At 40.4% G+C, this 23,863-nt stretch overlaps 1 protein-coding gene across 6 annotated transcripts in view; it reads left to right on the top strand.

Moving 5' to 3' along the window:
• Positions 1-23,863, top strand: part of fmn1 (formin 1) — a 65,123-nt gene that overhangs the window by 28,051 nt on the left and 13,209 nt on the right. For 5 of the 6 annotated variants that reach the window (XM_040125337.1, XM_040125339.1, XM_040125334.1 and 2 more), the window contains exons 3-10: positions 3,075-3,207; positions 4,026-6,008; positions 9,439-9,617; positions 15,937-16,045; positions 18,923-18,984; positions 20,092-20,798; positions 21,426-21,567; positions 22,387-22,474. In XM_040125337.1, the coding sequence (XP_039981271.1) occupies positions 4,142-6,008; positions 9,439-9,617; positions 15,937-16,045; positions 18,923-18,984; positions 20,092-20,798; positions 21,426-21,567; positions 22,387-22,474 (3,154 nt within the window). In that variant the 5' untranslated portion in view covers positions 3,075-3,207; positions 4,026-4,141. The remainder of the gene's footprint in view (positions 1-3,074; positions 3,208-4,025; positions 6,009-9,438; positions 9,618-15,936; positions 16,046-18,922; positions 18,985-20,091; positions 20,799-21,425; positions 21,568-22,386; positions 22,475-23,863) is intronic. The other variant, XM_040125336.1, reaches the window with a different exon arrangement.

Raw genomic sequence — 23,863 nt, 5'->3', positions numbered from 1 at the left:
CTCTCAAGCCGATATTAGCTTAGAGCTCATCCACAGCCATATAGGGCAGCCCGCCACCCCCCGCCCCTTCTCTCCCACCTACCTAAACCCCCCCACCCCCCCACCCCGCGACCCGACGGCAGCAGCAGCAGCAACAGCAGCAGTGCGGACCAGCGGACGGATGGAGCAGGGGCATCAGAGGACGAGCTCCCGGTGCTGGTGGTGATGATGCTGCTGTGCCGAGGATGAGGAGGATGATGATGGGTGATGATGCTTAGAAGATAAAGTACTGCCACTTTTACAAATGTTTGCGGTGAAACCCCCTTTGCCAGCTGAGTCAGCAGTTTGTCAGGACTCCCTGTTTGACGGTGACGCATGGTGGAAGGACGGTGGACTTGAGTGGCAGCGGCGGGGCTGAATGTAGAGTTGCCAGCGGCTCTGTCTCCCCGTCTGCGCCCTCACCCTCCCTCACCCATTCAAACGCCAGGCGCATCGCCCCGATGTCAAAAAAAAAATCCGCAGACAGATGGAATTTTTTGCTCACAGAAATTCATCTGTTCGTTTTTAATCTTGGGAGGGAAATCAACTTCCACTTTCTCACGTGACAGGGCTCTTATTATGAAACCGCAGCTTTGGCTTGTCGATTGTTTGCTTATGAAGCACACTTACTGGCTTGCTCATTTGCATGTCTGCCTACCTATGTTTATGTACTTACTTTAACATACCTGCTTGTTTTTATGCACTTATTCATTCCGAGTGAAAGTAGCGGGTACTTGGGCTGCACCTACTCAGGTGTGTTGCTGAGAAATAAGTAATTTCCTCCTACCTGTCCACTCTGCCTGTATTTAAATTGATTTAAGCATTTGTAACATTTTTTTTTTTTTTTAAATGACATCACTAACATATAAAATATATTGTTTCTCCTTTTTAATGATTTGGAAAAGATTATAGGCATATTTCCCAGGAAGGTTGTAGTTTCCGGAATCAAATCTCATTAATATTAGGATTGTGTGAGGGTAGTCTAGATGTAAAATATTCCATTCGCACACAAACTTCAGTAAAATCATCACTTGCCGCTGCACAGATTATTCATGCATGAAATCTTCTATTCTTTGTGGCTTTGGAAAGAGTTGCCGCTGACTTCAAATATTGTCCTTGACCATCCAGGTTATCTAGCTTAATTTAATCCATTTTTAATGGCAGGTCCTATAGGTAGGAAACCTTAATTAACATCAGTCAGATGCCCCTTTGTATGCCTCATGTGGTCTCATTAACTGATTAGGAGGCAGATGAGAAAAGCCAGCAGCGAAGTTTTTAATGGACGGATGGAGCGATGTCTCTGCTGCCAAAGACATTGCTGACATCTAGTGGTCAGCCAGCGCGTTCTCGGGGCAACTGTGTACACACTGCAGATCCAACTCTGCTTGAATTTCAGTAGCTAGTTGCTGAGCTGTACATCCTGCCTTTGGACCGACTGAGATGCCTTAATAATACCATTTAGTAAAACTGTGGGCCATGCCGCGTTCCTATGTCCAAGATTGAATTAATTCATACATCTGAACAAGAGTCACGCGAGCTGCACAATAAACCAGGTGTGGCGTCTTGTTGAGCTTTTCGTGCCTGTGAGCCGTTGACCTGTATCTCTATCTGTGTTTTCCTTTTAAGCTGTCACTACAAACGTAGGCATTCGGACCATCACTGTATCCATCTTTCAGTCGGCCTCGCAAATTCCAGAAACAATCGATATCAGAATAATCATTAACTTCCTGAACCTGTAATCAGGACTGAACAGTTACACCTGACTGGCAACTGTTATTTAAGCGTTATTTACGTATAAACAGTTTATGGTAGAATGTTAGAATGTAGAATCTTACGCATAAATGACGTTTATTTAACCTCGCAGTCCCTTTTCAGTAGCAGTTTAATGACTATTCTCCCGTTCTCCTTTTTCTATTTGTAAAGATGTCATTTTTGTGGTTTCAGTGACATTGACAGCTGTTTGTTGTCTTTAAACGTCTGTAATCCATCGCGGACAGCTGGCCATTAGGTCAGATTAGCTCTGTGCACGCATTGACCAGTGTGCAGCTCAGCATGGCGCGCAGCTGACCTAAATAGTCCGTGGCCAGTGAAGGGTGGAGGTCGGTCCAGGTGAATGCAGAGATTATACATACCCCTTGGCATGAACCCACAGCCTTAACTCTCAAGGAGCAACATTATTTTTTCATGTTTGTCACAGACAGTGGTCTATATACTAAAACTGCTTAAGAGGTATTTGTACTTTACTTGAGTATTCCATTTTTCCACTACTTTATACTTCAAATTCACTACATTTCAGATGGAAATATTGCACTTTTTACTCCTACATTTATTATTACAGCTATAGTCACTAGTTACTTTGTACATTAGGACTTTACATACAAAATCAGTGATCTGTTTTATGAAATATAATGTATTGCTGCTTACACAGTAACCAATTTCTAATAATAAGATAACAATAAAAATATTATAATACATGTTAATTTAAAGATGAGAGGGGCCATTCTGCTGCATAATGAGTACTTTTACTTTTGATACTTTAAACACATTTTGTTGTTAATACTGTATTTTTGCTTAATTTAAATTATTAATGCAGGACTTGTAATGGATTATAGTATATTTACAGTGTAGTGTTGTTACTTTTACTTATGTAGAAGATTTGAATGCTTTGTTGACCACTGATTTCAGGCATAACCACGGTTGTGTGTACATAACTGTCTGTGTCACATTGTTGAAGCAAAGGATGCAACTTTTAACCCTAGACTGTTACCTCTGAGGGATAGTTGACTCCAAAAATCTGTCTTCACAAATAACCTATGTAACATTTTACACATGTGCTAGGTTTTTTTTTATTATTAGTAGGTAGAGGACATTTAGTTGTGCCCATTCTGGGTTTATTGAGTTATGTTCTGATTTCAAGAAGATTACAATAAGTCCAAATCCTCATTGAGCCTACCGTCTGTTTGTGTGTGTGCTCCCCTCAGTAGCTGTCAGCCCTCGAGGGTTTAGTGGTAGTGATCTTTATCTGATGAGCCATTAGGAATCTTTCAAATTTCCAGTGACATCAGTGATTGGACGATTTCCCCGTCTGTCACTTCAGTGGGCCGGCAGTTGTTTTCTATCACCTGCATGTAGCTGCAAGTGAAGCAGAGCAGTGACCTGCAGCTGCACGGAGGAATGTGACATATACGAGTGAGTGAATGTTTAAAATATACTTGTTTCCTTTGTTATTTCTTAAACGTGTCAAATTCTCCACTGAGTTAGTATATTAATTTTAAAAAACATTGTTGATGGCTTAAATAGATTTTTTGAGTTTTTTCAAGTTTTTAAAAACAAAAGCAACCTCTGTGAACATTTGTGGATGGACTGTATTGCTTATCTCATAGACTTAAGATAAAAGTAAAGTTATAAACTGTACTAATATAAGTTGGTTATTCTTATCTGTAAAGTGTGTGATCCAGGTTCAGGAGTTACAGAGCAGCTAATACTGCAGTTAACCATTATTTTCCTTGTGGATTAGTTTGCTGATTCTTTCTGAACAAATCGTTTGGTTCATAAAACGTTATAAAATATATATATTTAAAAAAAAACATTTTCTTAAAGCCCAAGGTGATGTCTTCAGATGTCTTGTTTTTATTTGATCAAGAGACTAAAACCAAGAGATAGTCAGTTTACTATCACATAAGAAGAAGAAAAGCAGCCAGTATTCACACTTGTGAAGCTGGGACGAGGGATTGTTTTGCCTGAAAAAGCAAACTAAAATTAGATCATCACAATAGTTTACAATTATTTTTCTTTCGACCCACTAATACTCAGCACTCAGGGTTTTACTCTTATACACCCGTACAGAGTTATCTTAAACCCCGGGAGAAGCAACATCTCATTTTGATTTATGTATGTTTTTTCTATGGATATGGTTGGAGTGACAAATGAATTTGAGCCGATAGCATGTGCATACAAGCACACACGTTCATTTAAACCCTCATTTTTTTTTCCCCTTTTTGTGTTAGGATTCATGTGGTCTGCCAGTGGTGACTGAGCTTTCGGATGTTTAAATTCTCCAAAGAATCCATTCATGCTATAAAAGAACCATCACCTGCTTTATCTCTGGTAATCAAATACCATTATGGAGAGCACTCACACCACCTTACACCTCTACACCCCTATCAGCGAGAGGAGCTGGGGGAGTCCATCCCTCTCTCTCTGCAGGGGCCCAACTTCCCCCTCTAAAGCCCCTCTCAGCTTCAAGCAGAGACTAACCTCAAACTGCGAGGAGGAGGGTCCAGTTGAAACAGTGAAGGGGGGTCAAGCAGACAAATTCGGCCTTACAGACTTTAAAGAAACCCTCAAATCGTTGGATGACTCTTCTGAGATCCACTGGCTGACAGAGTTGTTACCATTGTGTTTGGAGTGCCAGGCTTTCATGAGCATGGGAAACCAACAGGGCACAAAACTTAAAAAAAACTTTCATTGTTATGCAGAGAGTCGGGCTACTTTACCCAAATCCCCCAGAATCCAGATCCCTCGGAAGAGAAGGAGAAGAGCAGAGGGGCTAGTTTACACCGGCACCCTTCACCATAACCTCAAGATGACACCCGGGACTCCTCAGATGCCTTTGAAGGCAAGGAGGCTGACAAAACTTCAGATGACGAGCTCTCCTACGTTCGGGGAGTGGGACTTAGAGGAAGCAAGGCCAACCATCGGCACTCCTGCAGCCACGAGAAAGAGAGTTACTGGGAAAGAAAGGGAGGATAAAAGTGCTTCCACACTAGAGTTAAAACCAGCATGGAGGGTAAAGCTGCCCGATGCCTCGTCTGCAAATTCTCCTAGATCTTACGACCCTTTCTCTCACAGAAAGTATTTGCCTGTAAAGGATGAATATGCTCTTGCTGATTCAGACAGTGACCTTTCTGAATATGACAATGATATGTACTCAATGTATATCTCTCAGTCCAGTCTTGACCGGACTAGGAAGATTGAAGAGAGTACCAGGAATACAGCAAAAGCCCAGATTACCCAGTCAGCATCCCAGAAACATGAGGAAAAGAAGATAGAGGTTGGGGATGTGAAGTCCCCTCAGTGGTGTTTTGAAGAGTTGGGGAAGAGAGCTGTAGCACGGCGAGTAATGGGCAAAATTGAGGAAGTTGAAGGAATCATACAAAGGGTTAGTCTCACCAGTTCGGACTGGATCAAAGAAGGTAGAGAAGGCAGTGATGAGCCCAGGTTTATCCCAGATGGATATGTTGGTGAGGAAAAGCTCCAAATCCTGCAACAGAGAAACAGTCCTGAATTCAGCACTGAGTCCCTAATGGAGACCCATAACAAGGTGCGCAATGCAGACAACCCTCTCGTGGTTGAAGAACTTCGTGTCCTGGGTGAAGCTCTGAGCCAGAGCCTCCATCGGGCCCTGAGGATGGAGGGAGCAAAAGCAGAAACTGAAGCATTCATAGAGGATAAACAGACTTTTTGTGAGCAGAACCCCATGGTATCAAAAAGGAGGCCTCTGAATCTACCATCATATCCTTACGACTTCAACTGTAACTGTTCAAACAGTTCTTCACCCTCTCTTTCAGCTGGTGGAGAAACCTCCCCCATACCCTCGCCATCTCTGTCTGCAATCCTGGATGTTTCTCCACGAACATCTTGCAGCTTCGAACGCATGTCCCCGATTCTGTCGCCTTTGTTCACGTCCACTCTATCCAGCCCTGGGCCCAGCCGTCGCTCTCTCCCTCTGAACCTGACTGATCAGCACGAAGAAGACACCTCTGGGAGTCACAAAGAGTGGACAAGCTCAGTAGAAGGCAGTTTATTCTCTCAGGGGGCGGGAGGCTGTGGAAGTGCCACCAGAGTCACCGGTGCAACAGAAAAGGATCAGAGGAATACAAAAAGGAAGTTGGTGTGTGCGAACCTCGGCCTGAGCGAACAGAATCAGATGCAGACGTACAGATGCACCAATGAGACAGGGGCCAGCCAAGATTATCTGCTGTCTTCAGGTAAAAATGCTAATTATGCTGCTACAGCAACAGTTGCTAGCCAGTCATATAGGCTGGGCAATAACTCTGATTATTGTCTAGCAACTATTGTATCATATTATGCTGATATAATAATATTGTGTTTCCATTTTACAAAACTCTGCTTTCCAAGCGAATGATTCCAAGAAAATGAAGTTGTTGAGATTTGTCTCAACAACTTCATGCATATGAAGTTGTTGTTCACGTGATATTTTGCATATCAGGTGAAAACAATTCATTGCACTTAACGTGATTTTGCACACATTTGCCAGATTGTGGTAGATATTCTGTTGGAATGACATGATATAAACAAATGTGTGAAATTTTCAGATACTACAGTAGTGTCCATACAGTACTTGAATTTCAGTACCAATAGCAAAATGGTACTTTTTATGATACCTAAATATAAATAATATTAACTTTATTTTTTCCTGTACAAATTATGTTTTATCTCCAAATATTACATGTTTTCTAAACACAAGCTGCTGCTCAAGAACTTTGTGTAAATAAAAAACAGTATGGAATTCACAGACCAATCACATACTTTAGAAACAGTTTGATCAGTTCAATCAATTTGACAAATATGTAAAGAACAGATTGAATCTGAGCAAGCTTTCAATGCCAGCTTTACAGGTTATGAAAGTTGGCACTGTGGACACATTTTGGTCGTAAGTAAAAAGGTATTGACCTTTGATACTGAGCCCTACCTGAGACCAGGTAGTGACTACTGCTAATGAAAAGGGTCAATAGCAGTAAACGTACAGAGAAAGTTTTGATGTTTAATTTTCTCTGTGTTGAAAGAACAAGTTTATTGAGCTGAAAATCAACATTTGATCCCATTTTACACCAACAGGATTTAAAAAAAAAAAGTCTGTCTATCTCTAGAATTCACCTCATTACAAATTCTGGCTACCCTCATGGAAAAGCTTCTGAACTATTTTAAAGGATTTTGTAGCGCAGCCGTCACACTGAGCAGCATTCTCTCAGCACTGGTTTAGAGATGCAGATATGCCTCCATCTTGTTAAGCATGCTGTATATGCTTCATGGTGGACTACGGAGGAAAAAGCACCTTTAGAGCGTTTTCAGCTGGAACGTGCGTGTGTGTGTGTGTGTGTGTGTGCATAACAGCATGACATTGACTTTTAGTTGCTGGTTGGTGGAGTGAACAGAAGATGAAGAGCAGACCGCTTTAGAGGTGGTGCATGCTGAGTGCTGACTGTCAGATTTACACATTGATTAAGACGCTCTGATTTTAATGTTCTGACCTCAGACTGGTGGTGTCAGGTTTCATCCGCTGCTGTAGTCTCCTCTGGGAGACACACACACACACACACACACACACACACACACACAAGGACACACACTTTCTCTCACTGTCTCTCTCACCACGGCAGCTGAATCAGATCTGAAGGATGTGTGATAGTCTGTAAATAATGAGCCCGTGCTGGCTTGACATACCACTATGTCTGAGTGTGGGTGTGTGTGTGTTTTTGTGTTCGCTCAGGCATGAAGTACTCGTGAGCACCTGATGTGGATGCCCTCTTAGACCTGGATTGGCACTGACCTGAGACGACCTCAGTTCCCCTTTAAAGAACAGAAATAGTGTTACTCTCCAAGTGTGTGCATGTGTGTGTGCGTGTGTGTGTGTGTGTGTGTGTGTGCATGTGTGTGGGGTCACATGACCCACTGTATACTATGGGACTATCTTCCAGCTCTTGTGTGCACTGTAGTTGCACATAACTTGCTATGCCGCTTATTTAACGGTGCTTATGGTTCATTATAGAGCCCAGCCAATAAACCATCCAGGTTGATATATTAGTTGATATCAGCTCTTTTCAGATATTTTAAACTCTGTGTACACGTATTCTATAGTTTGTCCACAAGAGAGAACAGACAAATTTAATTTTCAAGTGTAAAATGTCCTTCCCAATTCATTTCTAGGTCGCAATTGCTTAAAAGAAGAAAAAAAAAAAAGGAAACCTTATCAAAGGTCCGATGACTCCTCCTCACTTTCAGGCTGTGCAGCAGGACGCCCGGCTGTCCAAATAGGATAAATAATCTGAGCTTTTTGAAATACAACAAATCCTCAGAGGATGATGATTAGAGTGAGAGGAAGAAAGATATTCAGAGCCCTCTGAGGGTTATTCTCAAAATCCAGTGTTCTGTTCAGTGTGATCAAACTGAGGACAGATAACACACTTCCATAAGCTCTTTAATCTGGCTTTGACAACGGATGTGTGTCCGAGTGAAGTTACACAGCTGGCATCTCTGCTGGTGCTGTTACCTGAAATGGCACCGACAGAATTACTGTAGAATAGCTTACTGAAGCAGACGCACACTTCCCTCCTCAAGGTTGAACCGCCTCTCACCCCTTCTGGTATTAGCTGGATGTTTTTTAGAGAGAGTGCACCACAAGAGCGCCACGGTGGAAGCTTAACCTCGACTCCCAGCGCCGTTGGAGCCGCACCCCGCATCCCATCGTGGCAACTCGGGAAGGCTGTTGCTGAAAAGAAGTAAAATTTTCCCACTGAAATATGCATCAAGATACATTTTAAAACGTGTTCTGTGTGATAATTATTGTGATAAATGAAAACCCTCTCATTGTACATCTGCAGTCTCTGAACTCTACTAGTTTTTCAATTAGCACATTTGGCAGTAGGTGTCACCATTGCAGCAGCATGCATCAATCATCCTTCCCTCATCTAATGTTGGTATAACACTATATGTAATTGATAAGCATTGTAATGATTAAAAATAGGATTTTCTATTATTTACTTTATAAGATTTGGATATGGGTGTTCTTGCTTTAAAGTTTAGCAGCATATTTAAAAAAAAACTCTAATTATTGCAGGAACTTGTTCTGGAGCATTTGCTTAACCACATGTGCTAAAAAGGTCACCCAGTTTCCCTAAAGGCAGGTTAACAGTCGTAGCCTTGAACAGTTGTCATGCGTGGAAAACGTTTTGACCGTTTGAAAAGTGAAAAAAAGGCAGTTTTCCTCAGAGGCAGCTTGCACCTGATGCTGTGACACTATGACACTGAAATGTAGTAGATGTAGTGTTTATACATCGTCTTTTGTGTATTTGTGTGTCCATGTATGCTGTAAACATATAACAGTGGCAGGGCTGCTAAGACTGCCAGCCCAAAATCATATCATATGTCACATGAAAACAGATGTGACACTTCAGGCTGTCACACGTCAGACGTGTATCAAACATAAGACCATATGTGAAGGTCGCCCACATCAGATTTGAAATTTTTTGTATTCAGTGTGGACTTTTTCTTTTGATGCTGTCCTAAAATAAAAACCTCAGGAAAACAAAAAAAAAAAGAGTTTGGCCACTTGTACTTCTTTGATGCCCCAATGATGGCGATTCTGCTCTAAGCCTGGCGTGACTCTCTTTTCTCCAGATGAAGCTCTCCGGAGACAGGAGGAGATCTGGCAGCAGGAGGTCGAAGAGTCTCTCTCCTTCTGTAGGTCACTTTCTCATCCGTCCAGACCGAAACACGTCGACTTCTTGCGCATCACTGCTCCTGAAGATGACATCACGGATACACCTGCACCCACACCTCTCCCCCCGGAGTTCAGGGTGAGTGGCATGAAAGACTTGAAGGGAAGGAGAGTATCTCACTGTCTCACACTGTCTAGCCTCGTGAGTTTAAAATATTTACTAACATGACCCCTAAAAGTCTGCGGTTTTCATTTCATCTTCTGCTGAATTAAACCTTAGCATGATACCTAACCCTTACCTGCTTAAGGGGAACACACTATGCAAAGGGGCACTGACACACACCTGGCTAACATCAGGAAGTGTGAAGTTAATTTTTTCCTCAGAGGGGCATGATGGCATGGGGATTAGCACCGTCAGCTCACAACAATAAGGTCCTGGGTTTTGTTTTTATTTCGGGTGGAGTGTGCTTGTTCTGTCCGTGGTCACACTCAACTCTCCTCCAGCAGTCAAACACCTGCTGGTCACGTGCGTTTAAGGCTCTGAGTTGGCTGCAAGTGGGTGAATCCTGGCCTAAAAAAAAAACAAAAACCTCACTAACTAAAAATTCAGGGGAAAATCTGAATTTAAAAATAATAATTGCAGTGCAGCCACTTTGTAGTTTAACCATTCACTGATTTTTAGAATTAGTTTGATAGGATCTGAGGATCATTTGCCTTTCCAAAACTGGATACCATTATCTGAGCTTCAACACAACGTCTAAAATCATTTAAAATTGCTGACCTTTAAAAACTTTGGAATTTTTACATGGTGAAATCAGTAACAGAAACAACGAGATGACATTGTGTGTATCCTTCCTTTACTTAGAACTTTTCCTTCGCGTGTGTGGAAATTGAAAAGTTTGAAAGCAGGAATCACTAATCCAGTGGAGAGTTTTAATCGAATTAACTCTTCCTGGGGGGAAATAATAAACTTCTCCATGTTTCTAATAACAATAACAACATTCTTTTAATGGCCATATAATCCGCACTGGAAACCATATTTAAGTATCTGAACCTACTCTTCCTTTCAATAATGCTGTATCATCATGACACTGACCTAAGGGTATTTTACATCACAGTGGAGTGTGGTCTCTCGGGACCATTGCTGCACAGTCCTGTAGGCGCAGGTTCAAACAGTGGCCTCACAGCACCGGAACTGTGCGACAAAGACCGCTGTGTTCCCTGTGGTTACACAACAGAGGGGATTTAATGCAACTCTGTGGGTGCATTGTATGAGGAATGGTATCTGTATAAGCATGAATTAATACTTTATTACTTTTTTTTTTTTTTTTTTTATCGTGCTTTATCCCTCTTTCTCTCTGTGTGTGCTTTCATGAATGGAACTGCTCAAACAAAGTAAAGATTATCAGACCATTTAATGAGAAATTAAGGTACACATTACATGAATAATACAAATGGAAAGTAATAATGTCATAACAACAATGATAAATTTATATTTTTAAAAAAAAATCTTCCATCAAAGATGCAATCCAAAGTACGTCATGCAACAGGATTTAAAAAGGAAGCAAAGCAAGGCCACCAGAACAAAGATTAGCAACAGCAAATAAAATGTTTGATAACAGTAAAAAATACACTTCAACCACAACAAAATCTTTGAAAGAGTTTGGAAATATCAAACAATAAAAAGATGAAAACTGAGGATTAATGGTGATATTTCCCCTAATTAATAGATGATTAAAAATATACTTCTTTAATTTCTTTTTAAAAATACTAATTCCATTTTTAGATCATGTTTTTCAGGGCATGAAAATAGGAAGCACCCTCACCGGATTTCCAAGTTTCAATTTGAAGTTTAATCGTCATTTCAAAAGGAAGTTATGAACTTTCCCAAGCTATAAATTATGGAGAATCAGTTCCAAAAGCAGAAAGTCGACCCAATTACAAGAAATTATATTCATCTTTACAAGTGAACGTCTCATGGAGCTTTACACTTCCCAAAAACTGAGGCACAGTGACATCAGTGTCTGTAGCAGAGCCCAGGTAAGAAATTAGAAGATACATTTGGGTGTAGCCATTAAATACAGGCCATTTTTAATGGAGTCACAATGTATTGTAGCCTAGTGATCTATAAAGTCAGCACATTTCTGCTGCCTAATGCTGGATACAGTCCAGCATGTTTGTGGAGGAGTGTTTGTGTGTGTGTGTGTGTGTGTGCTCGGAGTCTAATGCTATTTTATGGGATTATCTGGATTCATTCTTATTACATAAACACAGCTAACATAAAGGCCACACTGTCCCTCCCTGGGAATGCGAAAGCACTTTAATGGTATTCATAAGATTAAGTGTAGCCAGTTAATACACCATTGCAGGGTACAGGCATATCTCTGAGTACAATAATTATCAGAGAAACTTACACAATGTAATGATGCACGGTAAAAATGTTATCGCTAATGTGATCTGTCCCTTACCTGCTGTATTAACATAAAAGCAAACAAGGGTGGGCCCTGAGGACTAAGAATAACACAAATATGAACTAGTGAAGGAGGAAGTTTACATCAGAAACTCATTTTGATATTTTTTGTCCAGAAATCCATACACATACTGCCTTTAAGTATCTGGATTTGTGCACATATTCAGAATAAAGATGTGCTTACTATTTACATCCAGAAAGTTACTTATTTTTCTGATTTTTTAGATTTATTTAATCTGTTTAGTCTTGTTATTATTATTATTATTAATATTACATCTGTTTTTTTCCAATTTTACCCATTATGTTACCCTTTTTTATGGCAAAACTCTTCCTACTTTCATACTTATTGGTATCACCAGCTTGTTCATTTACTTTTAAAAGTGATTTATTTGTTTTTCTATTTGGTTGTTTCATTATTTCTCCTTTATTTTCTACCTTTTTTGCTTTATTTGTTATTACCAAATTTTCCCTTCTTTTGTACTGCTCTGTGTCACCAACTTGTATGTGATGTAATTAACTTTATATAACTTTATTCTTAAAAAGTATTTATCTATTTGTTTATTTTGTGCATAAAAAACAATGGACAAAACACGCCAAGTTTATTTGTTCACAATGTTTCATTTCACAATGCTTTACGTATTAAATTAAAAACATTCAAATACAAATTAATTCTCAGCTAATAGCATTGTCACTAAACCAAGTGCTTTTATTTTGATAACTCGAAAACTTATCTGTGTATCAGTAGTGTATGTTAGACTTAATGTGAGCTGATTAACAGTGTGGTGTAGCTGGGGTTAGACTTAAATCGTCCAGATTAGCCGGGTGTCGCTCAGTACCTGCAGGGGAGCTGGGAGACCTCCCAGTCACTGTGGATTTACAGGCCAAAACGTTTTACAAGTGATCCAGGGCAGGCCTGTTTACCCTCCTTCAGCTCTGGGTGTGGTGTACCTCCATCTGTTCTGGGTGGCTCCCTTTCGCCTTATGGCTCACGGATCTGTCAGGATGTTGTTAGAAACAGTGGCTGAAGACGCCATCTGCTTCCAATTACACTGTGAAAATCTGCAGGACGACGTCCAAGAAGCTGCTCTGTAAACTATTACAGCAGGTTTAGCAGAGCTGGAAGGAAAAGGAGGCAGAATTTGGAAGCTGAAGCCTGGACTTGGATCTGACTTTACTGTAACTGAGGTTGAGCTTAGTCACTCCAGCCAGCAGAGCCATGGCGCCAGCCTTGGAAACCTTCACTTTTCCATTACTTTGTGGATTTCTCTTCTGTCATTGGCTACTCTGAGAGACTAACAGCTGCTTCCAGTTTTAGGTTTGGAGAATTAGTTCTCTGGTAAAACATGAAGGAGCTGTTGAAACAGTGAAAGGATAAATTTATTTCTTTTCAACAAACTGGAGCGGAAACAGGTCGGACTTTCAGAAATAATGATATGACCTTTGTGACTTGCATTCATTTATTGATAGTAAGCAGAAGTTGCATGATCCTGGGACCAGCTAGACAAATTAGTGCATGCCAAAACACCAATTACACCTTTTTAGACTGCATTTTCTTCTGATGCAAGATAACACGATGTTGCACTTAAGTCTCAGATATGAGCAGTGTAAACAGCAACCGCAATGCTGACGTTGTGGGAAAAACTCCTAAAAAACTTTTTACTCCCTCTGTATTGGATAACTGTACCACCTTCTTTATGAGCAACTGTGACTCGCAGCAAATGGAGGAGCAAAAAGCCATTCTAAAATTTTTCAGAACTTTCTCTGATGAGCAAAATGAGGCGATAATGCAGGAAGAGCTAAGTTTTAATCTAAAGAAAAATGGGAATATGAACTTCAAAGATGCTCCTGGGCATTCTAAAGATTCCTTATTTTATGCTTCATTGCCTCATGAAAGGGGCAAGATGACCTCTAACTCAGTGGGACTTTTAACTGGGAGAGAAGAAGGACTGAATGACTCAGACAAAACAGAGGAGAGGAATAATTTTAACCTAACGGATCAGCAAAGCAAGGCTGTAAAAGTTGAAAATGTCTCAGAGAAACAGTCCTTTGCAACAAATCAAGATCAGAATAAGATGCCTGAAAAAAACTGTGACAAAGTTAACGGTTGTCACACATCAGAGAACTCACTGGATGAATGTGCCTTGAATGCATCTCTGCAGCCAAAATGTCAACACATGTCAACTGACCACATGAATACAGATTGTGATTGTGTCGCACCAAACAGTGTCAAGCAGGATGACACTGAAGGAGCCAACCGGGATGTAAAAAAAGCCAATGAAAATGGTCAAATTGCAGATTTCCAGGAAGATATTGTCACAGGTAATTACGATTCTGATGTGCACTTTGACCCTGAGGAGACTGCAAAAACTAGACCTTCTAAAACCAAACAGGTAGTGATAACAGTGACTCGGACAGGACCCGCTGTTGAAGAAGAGGCTGAACCAACACTGGAGGAAGCTGAAGAGCAAACTGGTGAGTCATCCTGCTCTAAAAATGATGATGAAGAGGAGGTTAAAGGTGCAGAGGAGGACAACGAAGAAGAAGAGAACAGAGATCTATTTCTAGATTTCTCCACCCAGCTGCACCAACACCCTCCCAGCCCAAAAGATCATTCACCAAATATGTCCATAAAATCAGCGGCCCCAGCCAACAACCCTCCACCTGGATCCACCTACACCAGAGCCACCTTCACCCCAGGCTCCCCCACGGACAGGGACATCCAGCGCCCGGCCCTCTTCAGCGGCCTGAGGGTTCTGAGGAAGGTGGTGGTCGGGCCCGAGCACGACACCATGGCCCAGATCAAACCTCCATCGCAGGGAGCAAAGAGGGCTATTTTCCCGGAGAAACAGGGGGACGCTAAGGTTCAGGGGAGCTTCCTGGACCAGATCTCCCAGTTCCTGAGTCGGGAAAAGAAAGGAGATGAGAAAGAGGAGAAGAGAGAGATGGAGGCTGAGGGAGACCAGTGTGAAACCAGAGAGATGAATGAGAATGAAGAAAGTCAAGAGAGTCCTGAGAAGGAAGACCTCAAAAAACAGGAGGATGTAGAGGCTTCAGGGTCATTTGATTCTACAAAAGCTCCGGCGTCCAGTGCAGAGGCAGCATTTGATGCCTTCAAGGCTTTTTTCACCCCGAAGCCTTTGAAGAAGGACCCAGCAGATACGGTGGACCTCGAGGCAGTGAGGAAGAAGATAAGAACTGAAAAAGATGTGTTAAGAGCCCTTTTTGAGAGAACCTCCAATAAGACGCCAGAGAAAAAAGACTCATCTGATGGCAAAGTATGATTGGTGTTATCGAAAGGGAGCATCAAACCATATATTTTAACAGCATATATATACATTGCCTAAGTGATTAATTAAAATATTTCACAGTCATTAGATCTTTCTGTGGGCCTCTATGGAGAACATCCTTTATTTTATTGTTTATGATGATTTCTTTAACCTTTTAAAATAGACCATCCCACCTTAAGGTCATTTTGACCTTAGTAGTGCTTCTTTAGGTGTGTTTTGGTCTGTACCAAACTCAGTCTTAACACAACCTTGAATTATATATTATAAACTATATATTGTATGAAAGATCTATCTGTCCTGATTCTATCTGTGTAAAGCATTTTAGGATAAAGGGCAAAAAAAGAAAATTCAATTTCTCTGATGTTTGTGCATCTGTAACTTTGGTTCAGTATCTCTTATACCCATTCTGACTTTTTAGTTGTAAAATTTAAAGAGTTACCTTTCAATGGAGACCAGGGTTATGACTGCAATCAAAATGGTTGAAGAATAGTAACCTTTTTATTTTGGGTAACTCTGCACAAAAATGGGGGTGTGTGGAAACATCTTAAATAAGTCATAAGTGGGAAGCAAGTCAGAGCTTTTTTTCGAGAAAAACTTACTTTAACTTAACAGTAATCATTGGAATAATGTAAATATCTAGATACGCACAAGCTGTATTTTGGAAGTCAAAAAAGTCTGTTGTCAACCTCTTTGCACTCTAGTCGGAGGCTTCCACGCCAGGGGAGGGAGAAGAACGAACTCCTGGTCGTCTACAAGCCGTCTGGCCACCACTCAAGGAGGAAAAGGTTGGGCTCAAGTATACAGAAGCAGGTACTGGCTAATTAATACACATGACTATTTTTTCATAAAAGCATTATTGACATTTAGGCTGCATCACCCCGAACAAGGAAATATCAATGAACAACTATAGTCATCAACAGATCAATAAATATGCAGGATGTTATCCTTCACAGTTGTGTTACTCACATTAGTTTAACGAAGTTTTGCAGCTTGACTCCGTGAGACCCAAACAAAAGTAGCGTGTTATTTTTTCTGCAGCAGCAAAAAATTAGGAAAAGTCATAAAGTTTATCGAGCTGATAAAACAGTGTTAATTGGGTGTTTTGCGCTTTTAAAGTGACCCCGGGGTCTTCAGCATGAGAGAAGGTTGTTTTAAAATAAATGCACTCTATGACTTACAGCAGGTATCACCGCCCTAAAAGATGAAAATAAAAATCCACACAGAAATGATATCATTATGCGAAACACTATGGTCCGAACATTCATGATAGATGTTAATCCGAGATGACGCAGTAGAGAGAGGAGGAGTGTTTGCTCTGTGATATCATAGGGTGGATGTGATATAAAGCTCCGCTGCTAAAGTAAACACAACTCCACCCTGTTTGTGTCCACAGCCACTAAGACTCTACCTGCAGCGTGTGAAAGCATTTACTAAATTGCACACTTGCTGTACAAGTGACACTGGCTGTTGTTCATTCATCCTTTCGAGAAGGTGATTTCTAATCTCGAGGAGGCTTTTATGGTTGAAGCCGCTTTGTTACCTCCGCCGAGGAGGTTATGTTTTCACCCATTTTCACCTGTTTGTTGGTTTGTTTGTTTATTTGTCAGCAGGATTGCACGAAAAGTACAGAACTGACATGCACCAAATTTGGTGGAGGGAAGGGGCAGATCCGTAAACTTTTCACTTTTCCTTAATGTTGAGATCATTTTTCGACATTTTCATAAATTTTTGGCCTTGGCGGAGGTATGCGCTCTACTGAGAGCCATTCTAGTTTAGGATTTTAACTTTTTCGAATCTGGTGCCACCCAATTGTAATACTGTCGCAGAAAGCAATGTATGTGATACAAAAAAAGGCTGCCACCAGAAAAATTAGAAGGATGCAATCAACACTTAAAAATTGAAAAAACAGTGGCTTTAATTAAAGGTTTAATAAAAACAAAAGCATATTTCTTGTATCATTTCCAGTCAAATCATTTTTACTTATATAGCCCAAAAACTCGTCAAACTACCAGTTATACTGCTCCTAGCTACTATTTCCTGTTTTCGCAAGAAGGTCAAATAGATGCTGAAAAGGTTTCAGGGGGCAGTTTCACAAAGACCGAATTTATCCATGGTTAAATCAAACTAAGTCATACATCAGATCTAAATTAATATGTCGTCAATCACAAAATATTTAAATGGCTATTTTTTAAAGAAACAAATGGTCAAATACTCGTTGAGTCATAGCTAATAACAAACTGTACATCACACTCATAAATTTTTAAAGCCATGAAAGGGGTCCTTCTTCCTTTGGCTTTTAAATGGATGAGTTCTCAAGATTAAAATTCTCCCAACTCAGTTGTTAAATTGTTTACTTCTTTTGGTTGATCGATTTAATTTGACACTTTCATTTTTTTAAAAACACAAGCTTTGCCAAGGCATTCTGTGCATAGATAAAAGGAAAAAGTCAGGATAACACAATAAAGCCCAGAGGCTTAGTTCCATTGTGGTCGCTTTGGGGGAAGGGAGTTGTGCAGGGGAGGGTCCAGATGGCAGGTCTGACACGAAGACATTAATAAGCGATTAAAAACGATAATACAATACACTCAGCAAAGTATTCACTATACTAACAGCATCAATAACGACCTCAGTGCTTCGTGCATGGCCCTACTCGCCACTCAGTTACTAAAACTAGTTTTAAAAACTCTCTCTGAACATCAGAGATAAATACTTCAATATATCAACAACGCTTCACAGCCCCCTCAGCAGTTCATATACAAATCTGAGACTGTCCATAATAATTAAAATAGATAGCCTACACCAACACGAACCAAGAAAATAAAATATAGAAAGATGCCCTATTATTTGACATAACATCCTACTATAAATAACCTCTGAGCCAATTCTTATGCGCCAGCTTGAGACCTTCCAGGCTGCTTATGATCTTGAGATTTCCTGGCCATCTATTCCACAGATGAACTGGCATATACAGAAAGGTTTCCTTCCCCAGGTTACTCCTAAACCCAGGAGGAACAAAGTCAGTGGAACTGGGCCCTAGTGAAATGGCTGTGAATATCCCTCACCTGGATGAAATATTTTTTTGGGTATCGAGAGACAACACCGTGAACAATCTGCGCAATTCGATCGGCGAGACTCTTTCTTGTACCTTCGACCACCCAGTGCTCTCAAAATGAGAAGAGTCAGGGTGAGTTCTCACATAGAGTTTCAGAGTAAGCCTAACCTACCTTGTTTTGAGAAGAAAAACAAGGGTTTTTCCGAATGCATTCTGTTCATCAGTAGGATTGTCAAAGGTAGGATTGTTTGAGCAGGGATTAAAATGTGTGCTCACGTGTACACACCTCCTTTCCGGAGAATTTTTCCATTCGATACATTCAGGCATCCAGCAGCAGATAATCTTTGCTTAAATAGTCTGTTCAAGATGCCAGCTACCAGCCTGTGAGCTGTGGGCCAAGATCTGTATGGTTTAGTTACATTTGCACAATTTTCCAGTTCTCCAGTGTCTCACGGTTGTTGTAATTTGTTCGTCTGCGGCTTGCACCCGGCCACATCATTAATGTACCCGAGGTAAAGAAAGCGCTCTGGGGGCACCACAGCTGTAATAATAAACATCTGTTGTGGTACAAGAAATAGCACAAAGCTATTGTAAAATGCTCTTTCTCTTTGTTTTTCTGCTCTGTTTCCTCTCAGAGCATCAGGCTGCTCTCCTGCAGCTGAAGAGAGAATGCAAAGAGGAGCTGGAGAAGTTACAGGTCAGTACGAAGGATGAAGGTGAACCGTTGAACCATGGTATATTTCCAGATGTTGCCAAACTGACGTGTTTTTTTTTTTTTCTTTTTAGTCCAGAGTTAGATGACAAGATTGATACCACTCTCATCTCTTAATATCCATATCAATCAAACTTCATTGTAAAAACAACACATTTTGGTTCCGTGGGTCTTTTTGTACAGATTAAACAAATGTTAAGTAGTGAGCATTAGAGGTGCTGAGAGGCGTATGTTGTTCCCTTTGGACGGAGCCAGGCTACCTGGTCCCCGTTTCCAGTCTTTGTGCCTAGCTAAGCTAAATGTCTTAAACATAAAGTGTGTGGTCTTTCAAAAACCAAAAGGTTGTTTATCAGTTTGAATGTATTCCCAGAGTCCTTGAAAACCCTTACGTCCATCTGGATGAAAACCTTTTTGTGTCCGCTGCACAGTGAAAACATTTTTAACTTGTTCCCTAAGTTGTGTCTCTGTTCCCGAATCCAAACAACGCTGGCTGGAAGCCACTTACTCTGTCTCCTTGTTTAATTTGTTCAATCTAGAACACATTTTATAATCGGGTGCATTTAGTGATATTAATGATTATTACTATGCCATATTTTCATACATAATAAGATGTTTCTATTTGTCTTGCATCAAAGACTGAGCACAGGGATGTGTCACTTCTGGCTTCCATCTGTGCTTGAATTAGCAAACAGAGTCACAACTTGGGAAATGTGTTGAAAATCTTGTAATGATTTACTTTATAGGTCCACAAGTCCCTGATAATTCTCTAATAAATTTAAAATTTACTGAAAAGGACCATGTGATGTGGTACTAATTTAAAAAAAAAAAAAAAAAAAAAAGAAACATTACACACACAGAAAATTAAATGTTACCAAAAATCTCTTTTCTTATTCAGCAGACAGAATGTTTTTGCTCCTGACTAACAGAGGAGTCTTTGAGGATTCTGGAAATATCTTTAAAACTGCATTTAGTGATTAGTGATATGATTTTCTGGATTTTTGAAAGATCACCAGGAATTCAGATGTCAGAAAAATGGATGCTTAGCTCTGTTCCTGAGAAGTAGGGCTAAAGTCTTACCGGCATTATTTTCAGGAGGACTATGGTCAGGAACTCTCCAGACTACGGCTGGAAAATGAGGACAGAGTCACCCGTCTGGAGTTCACTCTGGCTGAGCTGCAGGCCAAGCTCTCCCAGTTTGGGACCCACCGTCGAGGGGAGTTCAGAGATGTCGCTGTATCCACTGGAGATGACTGTTTACAAAAATCTTTCCGCACCGTCTGCATCCAGACGGACAGAGAGACCTTTGTCAAAACTCCAGAGGATGGAGAGGGGACAGGGAGGGCGTGCGCGAGTCCTCAGCAGCAGAAGGTGACCCCGAAAAAGCTGGACCTGGCCTCTATCAGCCTCAGCCTGGCCGGTCAGAGGAACGATACAATGTCCTCCTCTTCATCGCCTGTCCCGCCATCCCAAGCGCTTCCTCCTCCCGGAGCCACGCTATCTCTAACAGAACCCTTTCAAACGACGTTGACAAACAAAACAGACAATCTCCCTCCTCCACCACCACCTCCGCCCTGTTTGTCATCACCCCCAAACCAAATGCAGACATCAAATGGCCCTCCACCACCACCACCACCGCCGCCACCCCCACCTCCTCCATCCGTGCCAGGCTTAGCTCCCCCACCTCCTCCTCCTCCAGGTGGGGGTTTCATATTGGATAAACCTCCCAGGAAACCGGCCGTGGAGCCTTCCCAACCAATGAAACCTCTTTACTGGACCAGAATCCAGATCCAGAACAACAAGTAGGTCCACATCTAAAAGAAGAATGCTCAGTAATAACAACATATACCACAAGATTATTTTATGCAAAATCTAATATGGGTTTTACGCAGGGTGAAGCCATTTGCTTTTGATGTTTAATTATCTAAAAATGTCTGACTGTTAAAAGATCATTTTGTTAAAGGGCCTGATGAAACCTAAATAAATAAAAAAAAAAAGAGGGGGGGGTAAATTATTGTATGAACTAGAAAAAATTTCAAAAAACATCACTGTGCTCGCTTATGCTGAAAAAACATGTTGAACTGGTTAAAATGTTTTAAAATGTGAATTGTTTGAGATGCTGAACGAGAGTGTCAGTTGAAGCTGAAGCATCAGTTTTGCATTAGTTTAACTGCAGTAATTTTAGCTTGGTATACTGGATAAACTGACGGCTGAGTGTATATTGAGTCAAACAAACATCAGTTACGTTGATAGATAGTTCAATATCCAGTTTTTGTTAAATTATATTTATTGGCCTCACATGGGCAAAATGGTGCATAGTTAAACCCCAATCCACAATCTTGTATTTCTGTTTTTTTCAAATCCTACAAAGTAAAGTATAGTAAAGTAAAACCGAGGCTGAAATAAACTGACGCATTTCGCTCCCTCAGCAGCAACACACTGTGGAACGTTTTAGAGGAACCAGATATAATAAATACCAGTGAGTTTGAGGACCTCTTCGCCAAAACCACCACACAGACCAAGAGGAAGCCGCTGTCTGAGGCTTATGAGAAGAAAGCCAAAGCCAGGAAGGTAAAATGGAAAATTAACTATAACATCATACAGAAGTCACTCCAGCTTTTGGGAATGTTTTTTTTCTGAAGCAGAAGATTGTTATTAAAGAAGATAGAGGTGGCGACAGGAGATTGCAGTACGACTGTTGTCCACTTGAGGGGGTCAATGCCATTACAGAAGCCAGATCTTTACAGGACCTGTCAGAAGAGCATTTCTGAATACAGAATTAGACAGAATTATTACTTTTTCTTTGTTTTTTTTTTTAAGTATTAAGCAGGGAGACAAAAGAGTCTTGCATGTTCCAACTTATGTCTCCCTCATAGTGTATAGGTCGGTTTATATGTCTTTGCCCTCCTGTCTCTTTACACTACGAGCATATTTTTCCTCTGTTCTGTTTCGGATCAGTCAGTTCCTCAGAAACCCCGAAATTCTAAATGGACTGCAGCTCCTCGCCTGAGTTCAATTTATGTTTGCTGCTTTTCGCACACAGTAAGGACACCAATGCTTCAAGTTGTGTGCTACAAGTTTATTTGTATGGCATCTCCTAAACACAAAGGCAATTCAAAGCACAATACATGAGACAAAATAATGCGGCAAAAACATGGATGAGACATTGAGGAGGAACACAAAATAAAATGCAGTTCAACAAAAAGACAAAAGAAGAACCCACTAATGCAAGAAGTGCTAACGCATCAGGGTAAAGCCTAATATGACCTTAGGTTTTTTTTTTTTTCCTCCGTCTTTTCACAATAGACTCTCTGCTAATGAGTCACTAATGGTTTCTAGTGGCCAGGTGGTCATGGTAACTGCGTGTGTGCGTGTGTGCGTGTGTTTTAGATCATTAAGCTGCTGGACGGTAAGCGCTCTCAGGCCGTTGGCATCCTCATATCAAGCCTCCACCTGGAGATGAAAGATATACAGCAGGGTGAGTTACGGAGCATTTCATTCTTACAGCTGTGTTGCAAGGTCACAGTTTATTTCCCAACAGCCACCGGTATTAGGAATGACTGCAACTGGACCTAAACCCCGGACCCATTCACAATGTCCACTCACAGGGACTATAGTATACAATACGGTAAAATAATGCAGAACCTCAGGTTTTACATGTAGGCTCATTGTTTCTTTGAGCAGCTCAAGTTCATATTTATTTGTCCGTTTTAACCACACAGCTGAATAAAATACACTTCTCTCAGGGCATAAAAAAAAATGTATGAGTACATCAAAAAAGCACAATAATTTTAATCATATTTTAATCATGATTTGTCAGGATAAAAGTCTTTTTTAGACCGTTGCTCTGGAGCATTATAGCCTCCCTTCTCCATCCTAAAAAAAAATATAAAAACCTAACTTCACCATATTAGCCATGTGGGCCACAACTAAAATATTTTCATTATCGATTAATCTGCCGATTAATAATTCATTATCGATTATAGTATGAAATATATTAAAATATACATCGATTAATTTGCCATTTATTTTCTTGATTATTTGATTAATAATTTGGTCTGTAAAATGGCAAAAAAAATGTTGAAAAATGCCCCTTACAATTTCTTAAAGCCCAAGGAGCAGTCTTAGATGTCTTCTTTTGTCCAACTAACAGTCCAGTGTATTTAGTTGACTATAACATAAGACAAAGAGAAGCAGCAAATCCTCACAACTGAGAAGCTGGGACTAGGAAACATTTGTCATTTTTTGCTATTACAAGTGACTTTAAACTACTACTACGGTTATCAAAATAGTTGCCCATTAATTTCCTGTCCATTGACTAATTGATTACTGGATTAGTTGTTTCAGATCTAATGGCCATATACTATTAATTAGTCAATTAAATACTTCCAAAAGAAGTATCTTCAAAAGTATCTCCAGTATCCTATGTCACAATGCAAACAAAGCTTTTGTGACTACAGTAGCTGCTAAAAACAGATTGGAGTTATGATTGCAATATTTATTTATCATTTGATTTTCTTCACAAATCCCGCACAGCACATTCAACTTTTACAGTTGACAGAAACCTTTTTGGTAAATTAAAAGACTATTATTGAAAAACGTGGGCCAGTATCAGTAGTGGAAAGTAACTAATTACATTTACTCAAGCGCTTTACTAAGGTACAAATCTGAAGTACTTGTACTTTACTGGAGTAAATTAATTCTGTGCTACTTTACACTTTTACTCAACCATATTTCAGTGGGAAATATTTTACTTCTTCCACCGTTACATTTATCTGACAGCTGAAGTCACTTGGCAGAGGAGGATTTTAAAAACCTTATGATGAGCATATAAAATACAAGGCATTGTTATACAGTAAATTAAACC

Source organism: Xiphias gladius, chromosome 4 (genome assembly GCF_016859285.1).
Source record: "Xiphias gladius isolate SHS-SW01 ecotype Sanya breed wild chromosome 4, ASM1685928v1, whole genome shotgun sequence".
NCBI classification, from domain to species: domain Eukaryota; kingdom Metazoa; phylum Chordata; class Actinopteri; order Istiophoriformes; family Xiphiidae; genus Xiphias; species Xiphias gladius.
This window is presented reverse-complemented; position numbering and strand designations above follow the sequence as displayed.